At 35.9% G+C, this 12,564-nt stretch overlaps 1 protein-coding gene across 1 annotated transcript; it reads right to left on the bottom strand.

Moving 5' to 3' along the window:
• Positions 1 to 200: 200 nt before the first annotated feature.
• LOC131599641 (aspartyl protease AED1-like) lies at positions 201 to 1,192 on the bottom strand. Its single transcript, XM_058871928.1, has 2 exons — positions 1,016 to 1,192; positions 201 to 635 (listed from the first exon to the last, which is right to left on the bottom strand). Exons 1-2 carry the CDS (start codon positions 1,106 to 1,108, stop codon positions 216 to 218), a joined length of 513 nt encoding a protein of 170 aa, XP_058727911.1. The 5' UTR covers positions 1,109 to 1,192; the 3' UTR covers positions 201 to 215.
• Positions 1,193 to 12,564: the final 11,372 nt, after the last annotated feature.

Below are 12,564 nucleotides of genomic sequence, written 5' to 3' on the forward strand. Positions count from 1 at the left end.
AAATCAAAGCTTCGGAAGTTCATTTCCGAAGCAGGGGTAATTTGGGTTTTTCGCTGGGGGTGACCCCCATAGGGAGGTGGCTAAAGAAATTTTATATATATATATATATATATATATATATATATATATATATATATATATATATATATATATATATATATATATATATATATATAAATTCAACTGATAAATCTTTTCAACTTAACCAGGATCTGTTATCCATTAATACAAAAAAATATGGGAAAACAATTAAGGACACATCCGTTGCCAAGTTTGTATCTTCTAGTCACATCGCCAATATTTATGCCATTGAGATTGAGTATATAAAAGTTTGATAATTGTGGACTGGAAACCATATTGGTGTAAGCAATTCGTGTCAGGTTCTTGAAAATCGACGAATCGTTATCGATAACTAATGAACTAGAAGCTCCATTTTCCGTTGGTAAACAATACAAGAAAACTCCTTCAAATGTAGTATTGGTTTGAGATATCAATGAAAGATTACTTCTTCCTAATCCCATTAGACCAGAAACTCCACCAAATAAACATGTGTTGTTCGTACCGCAACTGAAAACAAAATCACTCACCGAAATACCTCCAAAACTAACATGCTCAACACCTAAGCCATTTTTTCCCTGCATATCGATTCATGTGGGGTTTAACATAAACAGTAACTTGAAAGTGATATAGCATGATTAATATGGCCAACACATCTACCTAATTCTTGAAAGGCCCATTAAAAATAAATTCAAGGCAACCAGTTCCACCAAATTATACAGAACTTATTATTTACGAGGGGGATCTGTTTTGGTTTACGACCTGCTGACACCCCAAAAACTGGAACTATTGCATAATAATTTTCACAGATTAGCATGTACTCTAATGATGCAAGTCAAATTTAGTAGTAAAGAAATATAATCCCAAGCCTGTACACATTTCCACTGATTAGCAGTACATATTTTCCACGAATTTGCATGTATAGGTGAGGCATACCATAATTCAAAAGAGCACATACCATAATAGTTTTCATCGACCTCGAGCACGTCGAACTGCATCTCTTAAAAGGAAGTTTAATTAGCATTACAACAACACTGTAGTGAACCAACATACAAGTTTCAGAAAAATAAAAACAACATTGCTAACATTCATAATTGAGAATAATTCACTAATACCGCTTAATCTAATCCATTCATTTAGATTACTTTTCACATTTACAGTAAAGTGACTACCATTTAATTTGAAGGGACTTGGGTTTGTGACCCCATGGATCAAATTATAAATTTTTTGTTTAAATTCAGAATTGTTTAATATTACTATAACTCTTGAGAATTATTTGTCACTAATGTACATTGGCCTAATGGTAAAGACATAGGATATAACTTAAAGGTTCCTTCAAGAAACCAAGTTTGTCTTTTTTGATATTTTCAAATATGAAATGTTTTAAAATAAAATTGAAATTAAAAATAAAATCAATTTAGTATTAAAAAAAATGAAAAGAATAAAATAAAATCCTACTGATAGTCTAGTCATGGTTTATAAATAAATAAAAAATCAGTTTAAAAAAATATTAAGAGAGAGACTAATATGACCCGTTAAATTTTATAAAAGAATAAAGGAAAATGCTATTTGTTAAGAAAACATAAAAACAAGAAAAGCAAGAATAAATCTCAACCATTCATTATCACTACCACCCCATGATTCCTATTAAAAAGGAAATTAAATTAAAAATAAATTAAAAGTTTCCCTATAATATAGTGACATGTGTTTATTCTTGCATTTCTTCTCCAAATTCCTTCGTACTAAATAGCATTACTCAAGAATAAAATAGTCTTCACTCTTAATTTTAATATCTAAAATTTATTAAATAAACAAAAAATACTAAAACAAGAAAGTAATTAAACAATTTAGGTAACTTTTAATTTTTTTCACGCTACTAAATAATTAATTTTAGATAAGCTATACAAAAATATCATTTATGTAAATGACAAAATTTAATAGAAAATCATATTTGATATTTAATTGTTTTTGGTTTAATTCATATTACTAGTTTTTTAATAGTCATTACTTTATCTATAAATATTATAATTTTATTAAATTAGTTATTAATTTTTTAATTTAATATAAAAATTATTTATCTATTTATGTGTACTATATTAAATTTTAGTTTTTAAATAATTTATATATTACTATTTTATAAAAACAAATTAATAACTACTCAAAAACAGTTGGATGAAATGATAAATGTCTTTTCCAATTTAACTAGAGGTTTGGTGTTCTATTCCAACCCTTGACATACATCATTACGATCTATTGTGTTGAGTTTCTTGACTCGAGAGATTACTCTATAAAAAATTAAATTAATAATTATACTTTACCTCTAAAGAATACATTTTAAATATACTGAATTAATAGATTTTAATTATATTGTGAATTGAAGCATGAGACAATACAATTATTTTATTCTGGCCACCAAATAACATTTAAACAAACTTATAAATATTTAAAAACACAACTAATTTACTAATAGTTAGTTGATCCAGTGGTAATTGACATTGAATTTAATAGGGAGAATCATGTTTCAATCCTCTGCAATTTTACGCCGACTTGACAATTTTTAGTGATTGACTTGATCAAAAATAAATATCTATTAAATTAAAATTTTGAAATAAAAAGTTTCAAATTCAGATTTGTGCTCTCGTGAAACTCCTTGCTTATTATATAAATAATATGTTACTATAGAACTTTAGAAAAAATGAAGAGAGAGAAGGTCCGACTTCTCTCTAACCCAAAACATTAGCTTAATAGTTTTTCAAACCTTAAACCTCTTCTAGACCATATTTTTTCCATTATCCATATCAGTATAATATCTTGAACCCTTTATCTGCTTTGTTTCTAAAATCACAATGTATCATCAACAAACCAGACAAGGAGAGGAGTCATGGACAGAAGTTAGGCGGAGGAAGAGTCGGCAGGGAGGCGGGAGACATATTTGGGTCAATAGAAATGGGGGGAGGAACGTTGAAAAGAGCACAAAGCCGGTAACGACGTATTTCTTCACGAAATTTCCAGATGGGTGCGATGCAAGAGAGATGTATTCCATATTCCAGAAATTTGGTGATATAGACGAAGTCATCATTCCATTGAGGAAGGATAAACGAGGGAAAAGGTACGGATTCGTTAGATTCTTTAATGTGGTGGATGTGAGATTGCTGGAGATAAAATTAGATAACATCATCATCGGAGCTAGGAAAATACATGCAAACCTCCCTAGATTTGATAGGGAAGTTAGAGGATTAAGGGAGCAAGAAGTGGTGCATCCTCGCAATCAAAAACAAGGGCAGAGGGACGATGTTGATACACACATTTTGAATAATAGAAAAGGAAATTTCGCTCAAAAGGCACGTTGGGATATGAGGGATAACAACAGGAAATCCTATGCTCAAACGGTTGCGGGGAATACGCAGACGATAGATAGGCAGATGCAAGTCAAGAAGACCCCGTTTGCTCACTTGGAGTTCAATATGGAGGATTCAGATATGTTAAGGTTCCAGAAGGCTTATGTTGGGGTAGTGGAAAATCCGGGTGCAACATACAACATACAAGAATATTTCAACATGGAAGGGTACTTCGGGGTGAAAGTAACACCAATGGGGGAAAACATGTGCTTACTTGAAGAGAGTGAAGACAGTGAATTAAGAGCTCTGTTAGAAGAAGCCTCGGATTGGATTAAACAATGGTTCGTGGAGATCAGACCATGGCGTCCCGAGGATGTAGACAACGAAAGGCTTACTTGGCTGAGAGTGTTTGGGCTTCCATGTCATGCTTGGCAAACAAAAGTCTTTGAGTTTATGTCAAAACCTTTGGGGGTGTTCATATGTGCGGATGAGGATACAACCAAACTCAAGAATCTGGATGTTGCTATGATTCTCATAAGGACCAAATATTGTTTGGTTTTGAATGAAACATACAATATTTCTATCAATGATAAAGTTTTCAGTATCAAGGTTGTTGAAGACAATCATGGCCCTTTGCGTATAGCACTGAATCACCACGATGCAAACCAAAAGTCCAGTATCGATTCAGATGAAAGCTCAGAGGAGGATAGCAGCAGCTGGGAAAATCAATTGTCTGAGAATGATTTCATGGAGTCTTTTGTCCAAGAGTCTGTCATAGTACCCGCTGTGTTGGAAAAGGAGAAACGTACAAAGGTAGATGAAATATTAAATGGTGATAATGATGTGAAGACGGCACAGCAGGAGGATGAAAAGATGTTTCAAAAGGCATTGGAAAGGGAAAAGTGGTTGGCTGACAAACTCTGTGAAGAAGCTACATACAAGATAAAGTCAAAATGCAACAGTCAAGTTCAACTAAGTGAATGAGATATGGGCCTTAGGAAACAGAGGGGCCCAATTGGAAAAAAGGCCTTATCAGAAGTTAGTATGGCATGTTGGGCCAAGAATAACAATACAACTCCAAAGGACAAGTGGTGAACGATACGAAGACAATTAGTTTTGATGGAGATCTCAGGAAGGATAACACTCTTCACCAACATAGAAAGCTCAACCCCAGATGGGCATGTCCGCGTGCAGAAGCTACAGAGGCCAATGATATCGAGATTTCTAAATCCTTCTATTCCATCTGTGGACCGTCCTTTCGGGCCATACCCCTCCGTGGGTGGGATACGTGAACTGACTCTTTTTTGTCGATCGGACGCTTTCGCGTCACTTTTGAGAAAGTTTACAGAGTCGCCACCGACCTTTTATTTTATCCAATGAAGGAAAGGTTTATAAAAGAAACAGAAAAAAGACCTTTGAGAGATTCTGGGTAAGGGGGTAGGTTATACAAAGGGAAGGTGTTAGCACCCTTTGTATCCATGGTTATCCATGGGCTCTTTAGTTTGCTTAGCTCATTTGCTTTACTTTTCAATTGATTCGGAATGCTTTACCTGTGTTTTTGAAATACCTTTGCAAATAGAATTTGTAATGATCCTTGTGCGGATATATACAAATGCTTGTTTATCTTTCGAAAGATGTTTTGAAAAGATCGTTAATTTTGTAATGATCCGTGTTTGGATGTATACAAAATATTGTCTTTTGGAAAATTCGTTTTAAAAAACAACAGTGTATGAGAATTTTGTTTGTTTTGGTTTTGAGCAAGCAAACTAGGAGGTCTACCCTGAGTTAGGAGGTCTTTATCCTTGTTCCCTTTAAAAATCTATCCATTCGTCGGATATAAACAAAAGGTTCGATTTTGTACTCGAAACAGTAGAAATGTAACTTTGATTTTGAAAAGAGTGAAAAGGGGTTACCCTAGGAGGTGCAAATGTGATTGTGATTGAATTCAGATATTTATCTTTGAAGTTAGTGATCTGACGGTTCAGTTTTATCTTTGACATACACGCAGTTTATATGGGTGCTGGAAATTAAAATGCGGAAATGTAAAGTGCAGGAAGTAAATCTACGCTATTACATCGATTGTGCGGGAAATGTAAACTAGCCTATTTACATGAATTTGACATCCTATACATTTATCTAGGAATTTTAAATTGCAAGAAATAAAAGGCATATTTTTGTATTTTTGTGATTTATTTTAAATATAATTAATGCATTATTAATTAATTTAAAATAAAGAAAAGATGGAAATATGATTAAACCTAGCAAATAAGTTTAAAAATATGTACAAAATGTTTGTTAATTGATTTTAGAACAAAACTAATTTTTTTGGAATTTTTGAAATTTGTTTTTGGATATTTTAAGTTAATCAAAACATAATTATGCAAATAATTACACAAATAATTAAAACTTAAAGAGAAAATTATCTTAAATATGTACAAAATTAGTTTATGATATATAAACAATATTTAACACAAAGAACAATTTTTTTTATGATTTTTTGACTAATTAAAATAATTAATAAGCAAATATACAAATACATACTAATTAATTATGAAATTTGAAATTTTGAAGAAAAATAAAATATTTTTGTTTCATAAAATAATATATTATTTTAGAAGTTTAAAATATTTTTTGTGGAATTTTTGGAAGTTTTTAACTATTTTTAATTAATTTATCAAAGAAACTAAAATAAAAATAGAAAATAAAATTAAAAATATAAGGATACTGATCTGGTGTGGCAATTAATGAAGGAGCATGGTGAGCTTGCATGTGTGAGGCGTTGGATTGGCTTTGAGATTGATCCAAGGGCACAGATTTGTAGGTGCATGGTATGATGGTGTACACTGAATCCAAGGGGATTCAAAGTCTTTGCAGGGGCCCACGCTGGATTGACCAGCGAATAAGATTTGAGGGAAAGGCCACCTTGGCGCGCTGAAAAGTCAGACGAACCACGCTTGGACGCGTGGTCGTCTTCAACCTCCAGAAGTGAGGTTTTCAGCTTCAAATAGCGGGGGTTTTTAACCTCCCCTATTTGGACGTTAAAATTCCAGTTTTTTAACAACCTATGAACCTGCAAAAAATACGAGTTAGCAATAGAAACAAGTGACCCAGATCCACTAATTAGAGTGTCCTGAATCCAAATATGTCATTTGTTTTAAGGTTTGAAGCTCCTAGCTATGGATACGAAGAAGATGAAGCTTAAACACTCATGGACTCGTTTTAATGGTGGAGCCTGATCCTCACGTTGGAACACTCATGCTAAGGCCCAGATCACACATATAGGTCCCCATAAGGATGTTAGGGTGGTTAGTTTGCAGTGAAATTAGTTGTATATACAAAAACGAAAATAAAGCTCATATGTACATGAAGAGCTTTAAGTGCTTTATACGACTCTCATATGTCTATATTTAGAGCTCAATCTTACTCTATAATGTTTGAGGAGATGATTAGAAGTGTTTATTGGTATTGATATTGATTGGAAATTTGAATTTGAAAATTACAAAGTATATGCAAATTTTGAGAATTTTTGTGATATTTCTTGCTATACTCTTGCCCTATTTCGTGTGTCCCCCTTTTGCTGAAGTATGATGCTTCTTTTATAGCCCAAAGTTGCTTGGAACTCAAGCTAAGAAGCTTTGTTGTCTTTGTTGAAAGTTTGATTTTTAAAATATTAAAAATCTTTGAATTGTTGACCAAGCTTGACTCCATTCAATGCTCTTGTCTTGCTCTTCAATTCTTGCAGAAAAAATGAAGATTCCTTGAAGTGAGTCATACTTGGAGGCCAAGCAACCATTATCCATGCATTTTCCTTTTAATTTTAATCTTAAAGTAAGATAAAATTATGCAAAAAATGGCCAATAAAGATGTGGGCTTTGTCTTGGTCGTGGGAGGCCCATAGTAACATGGCAAAGATGTTTGGACCATAAAAACTTGGACTCATTTGGAAAAAAAACATTTTTGAGCAATGTTGATTTCATGCATTTTCCCAAAATTTAGCCAACTTCAACAAGGTGTAAATCCTTCAATTTTTGTCATATGAAGGAGATCTTGCACTTTTTGGAAACCTCAAAGAGTCCTCTAACCAATGTCTTTGGTCTCATATCAAAATGATTTTTGGTTCTCCTTGTGTGTCTATTTGAAAAAAGTGTCTTTTTGTTGACTTTGAAAATGACCTGTAATGTCTTTGGCCATATTTTTCAAATGGTGAATGCTATGACCATGGGATCAATTGCATTTGAAAGATAATTGAATTTCCTTCAAAATGAGCTTTGGTTGACATTTTTTGGATGAAGGATGAGAGAGTTATGATCAGTCAAAGTTGAGTTGACTTTTCAGGCAAAAACCCTAATTTTGAATCTTAGGGTTTTGTTGATTTTTGATCTTTCCTTGATGAATTGTGATCATCCAATGATCAAATGTTGAATCCTTTGACAAAATATGGACTTTGACAAAAAATTTCATTTTTGACTGTCAGTTGACTTTTTTGGTCAAACGGGTCGTCTGTTGACTGTTTGAGCTGCTGACGGTGCGTCTGAGTGAATTGAAGTTTGAAAATTTGTATGATGGTACTTTGAGATGTATGGATGTATATGAAATCCATTTGAGCTCTCAAAACTTGTTGCTCCTGTTAAAACAAGAAAAACCCTGATTAGGGACTGTCTGTATAGGAGGCAGTTAAGCGTACCTGATTTTTGTGCAGTGTTGAGTTTCCTGCTTTTGCGCCTGCAAAAAGATTTAACCCTGCATGAACTGTGTTAGTACTATTTATCTGTAAAATAAATAAATAGTATTTGTGAAGTAAAGAACAGTATTTGGCGTTTGCGTAAGAATAAATTCCACTGTAAGCCAAGTTACTGTGTAAGAAAAATTCTGAAAACCAAGTTCTTCATATGTCAGGATATTTTGAAAAAATCCATGTTTATATGAGACTCTTAATTTTCATATTGAAACTTTCCTGAAAAAAGAAGTGGGCAAATTTTGGGGTATAACAGTTGCCCCTATTCAATCTTCTTAAACCTGAAGAGATTGTCTGAAATCTGAGGGTAGAAGATGATTGAATAAATAGATGCCCTGAAAATTTGCACTTACCTTGATCAGCAGAGATGTTGGAAGTTGCATTTGAATGTTGTCTGTGAAATGTTGTTGGCAGATTGAAACATTACCTGAGATGGGCTTTCGGATGCCACCTGGACAATGTGTTGATGGTTTGTTCATCAGAATGAATCTGTTGATTATATCTTGATGAAGGATTTGAAAGTTGATCATTGTGGAACCGTTTGAGGTATCACTTTAGATCTGCAATGTTAGATCGTTCTGGAACCGTCTGAGGTTTCGCCTTAGATCTGAAATGCTAGATCGTTCTGGAACCGTCGGAGGTATCGCCTTAGATCTGAAATGCTAGATCGTTCTGGAACCGTCGGAGGTATCGCCTTAGATCTGAAATGCTAGATCGTTCTGGAACCGTCTGAGGTATCGCCTTAGACTAGCAATGTTAGATGATAAATGAGTTGAGAATGAGAGTTCTTCAGAGTGAATCTTTGGTTTGATTGTATCTGAAAGGACTGCTTGTCTGAATAAGATTCAGGATGAACACTGCATGTGAGTGAGAACATCTTTGCTGAAGACATCTGTCTACCTGAAAAATCAAGTTAATAATATGCGATGTCTATGATGCATGTATGATATGAGATCCTCGAGCTAGAGGAGAAATATGCAAGTTATGTTGTGTATGAATATGCGTATGATGCATGATTGTGAATGTGAATATGAGTGTGAATGTGATGCATGGTTTATGCAGCTTAGAGCGTGTCAAGCTCCTGATTGGGAAAATAAATCCCAGCTTAGTCGTCAAGAAATGAAGGCATTGTGATTGGGAAAATAAATCCCTGCTAGCCATTTGGAAGTGAAGGCATCGTGGTTGTTGATGATCTTCTGTCTCGCTTGAGTACCCTGGGTTGGGGAAATTCTTTGAGAACCAGGATGTTCTATTGAAGGATCTTTGATTACTGCTCGGGGATGAACAGTAGTTTTGAGAATTCGGACTGTGACGCCCTTTGGAGTGGGAATGAGGAAGATGCATAATCCTCCGATGCACTATCTGACCAAGTTTGGGTGCGGAGATCACACCTTCTGAAGACAGTAATCTGGAACAACCCTGCTGGGGAATAAGACTTCTTTCGAAAGAAAAATCTTTTTGAGGGATTTGTTGAGGAATGTGTCTCCATTGGGGAAACTTCCTTCTGATGCTGGTTTAGGGTAATGTCCAAATAATTGGGACATGTCCGGAATGCTATTCCTGTTTTTCCTGGTAAACATCAATCATATTCAAATGCATATGTTCATTCAAAATATCATTGGGATGCTCGCGTATTCAAAACAGAAAAAATGAAAATGTTAGTTATAAGCTGCATTGATTTTTGAAAAGGTGCCGTGATAGGCGGATTAGTATAGGGAGACAACAATCCTAGAAGTAGGAAATTGTCAGAAAGTTTTGAAAAGTATTTATGAAAAGAAATAGCTATGTGAGAACGATCCAGTCAAGTTTCAATTCTGCTATTGCCAATCTGTCTTCGAGCATCTCATCCCTCACTTGTTGGAAGAAAGTGATTGGACTGATCGGTGTCTTTGAGGTGTTGAACCTTGTCGGTGAGTAGGCAGCTGAGCGGGACATAGTTGTAGGCTTTATTCCCTAATTTTTGCCTAGGCTGCCCTTTCAGGTTTTCAGCCTACCGGGATTGTATTTGTTTTGTCTCTAATTTTTGCCTGGATCGCCCTTTCGGGTTTTCAATCCACCGAGACGCTCATTTTTGCCTAAGTTGCCCTTTCAGGTTTTCAACTTAGCGAGCTGTATTATTTTTTTTTTTTTAAGCAAAGTACTTTTTGACTATGTCCGCATTCACAGGGTGTGGGAAATCCTCGCCATCCATGGTGGTAAGCAACATGGCACCGCCGGAGAATATTTTCTTGATTATGAATGGTCCCTCGTAGGTGGGGGTCCATTTGCCTCTGGGATCACCTTGTGGTAAGATGATGCGTTTGATAACCAAGCCACCAGTTTGGTATGCTTGACTTTTGACTTTCTTGTTGAATGCTTTGATCATGCGCTTTTGGTATAGCTGGCCATGACAGATAGCTGCAAGTCTTTTCTCATCGATCAAGTGTATTTGGTCGAATCGAGTTTGAATCCAATCGTCTTCGTCTAGATCGGCTTCTTTCATGATCCTTAAGGAAGGAATCTGGATTTCGATTGGGAGAACTGCTTCCATACCGTAGACTAACGAGAATGGAGTTGCCCCTGTTGAAGTACGCGCAGATGTGCGATAACCATGAAGAGCAAAAGGTAACATCTCATGCCAGTCTTTGTAGGTTACTGTCATCTTTTGTATGATTTTCTTGATGTTTTTGTTGGCGGCTTCGACAGCGCCGTTCATCTTTGGTCGATATGGAGAAGAATTATGATGTTTGATCTGGAACTGCGTGCAGAGTTCAGTAATCATTTTGTTGTTTAGATTCGTGCCATTGTCAGTGATGATCCTTTCGGGGATGCCGTACCGACAAATGAGATTGTGCTTGATAAACCTGGCTACCACATTCTTGGTGACAGAAGCATATGAAGCTGCCTCTACCCACTTTGTGAAGTAGTCAATAGCGACCAGGATAAAGCGATGTCCGTTGGAAGCAGTAGGTTTGATTTCTCCAATCATATCAATACCCCACATTGCGAAAGGCCAAGGAGCCGTCAGAACGTTTAATGGAACTGGAGGTACATGCACTTTGTCGGCATATATCTGGCATTTGTGACAAGATTTGGAATGATGATGGCAATCTGTCTCCATGGTAGACCAGTAGTAACCTGCTCTCAAGATCTTTTTAGCCATTGTATGTCCGTTGGAATGAGTACCGAAGGTACCATTGTGTATGTCTTCCATGATTTGTTCTGCTTCCTTCTTGTTTACGCAACGAAGTAAAGTCGAGTCATGGTTGCGCTTGTACAAAGTTCCATTGCTTAGGAAGAATTTGGAGGCAAATCTCCTTAGAAACTTTCTGTCGTTAATAGATGCTCCTTCAGGGTACTCCTGGGTTTCGAGATACCTTTGTATTTCATGGAACCATGATTTGTCTTCCATTTGTTTGGTATCGATCTCATTGCAATAGGCTGGTTCGTCTTGCCTGTAAATGGTGATCATAGGAGCTTCGTCGTCCCAATTGACTTTGAACATGGATGACATGGTAGCTAAGGCATCAGCTAGTTGATTTTCTTCGCGTGGGATGTGTTCGAAAGTGATCTCCTCGAAGTAAGGAATCAAACTCAACACATGTTCTTTGTATGGAATTAGATTTGGGTGCTTTGTGTCCCATTCCCCTTTGACTTGGTAGATTACCAAGGCCGAGTCTCCGTAGACTTCAAGGAATTTGATTTTTAGATCAATTGCAGCTTTGAGACCCAGAATGCATGCTTCGTATTCGGCTATATTGTTGGTGCAATTGAAACACAATCTGGCGGTGAAGGGTGTATGACCTCCTGTGGGGGAAATGATCACAGCTCCGATGCCATTGCCGAGCGCATTAGAAGCTCCGTCAAAAACCATAGTCCATCGGGATCCTGGTTGTTTGTAGTCATTGACTAGCATAATGTCTTCGTCTGGGAAGTCAAAGTTCAATGCCTGATAATCATCTACTGCTTGATGAGCTAAATGATCAGCTACCACACTTCCTTTGATTGCTTTTTGCGAAGTGTATTGAATGTCATATTCTGTTAGGATCATTTGCCATCTTGCAATCCTTCCAGAGAGAGCAGGTTTTTCGAACACGTATTTGATTGGATCCATCTTGGAGATCAGGAAAGTGGTGTGATTTAGCATATACTGTCTTAGTCGGCGAGCCGCCCATGCTAAGGCACAGCAAGTTTTTTCGAGTAGTGAGTATCTTGTTTCACAATCGGTAAACTTTTTGCTAAGATAGTAGATTGCGTGCTCCTTTCGACCGGAATCGTCATGTTGTCCGAGTACACACCCCATTGAATCTTCTAACACAGTTAGGTACATTATCAGAGGTCTGCCTTCCACAGGAGGTAACAAGATTGGCGGTTTTTGAAGGTATTCTTTGATTTTATCAAAGGCTAACTGGCATTTGTCATTCCATCTTTCCACTTGATCTTTCTTCAGTAATT

The sequence above is a fragment of the Vicia villosa genome, linkage group LG4, assembly GCF_029867415.1.
Source record: "Vicia villosa cultivar HV-30 ecotype Madison, WI linkage group LG4, Vvil1.0, whole genome shotgun sequence".
NCBI classification, from domain to species: domain Eukaryota; kingdom Viridiplantae; phylum Streptophyta; class Magnoliopsida; order Fabales; family Fabaceae; genus Vicia; species Vicia villosa.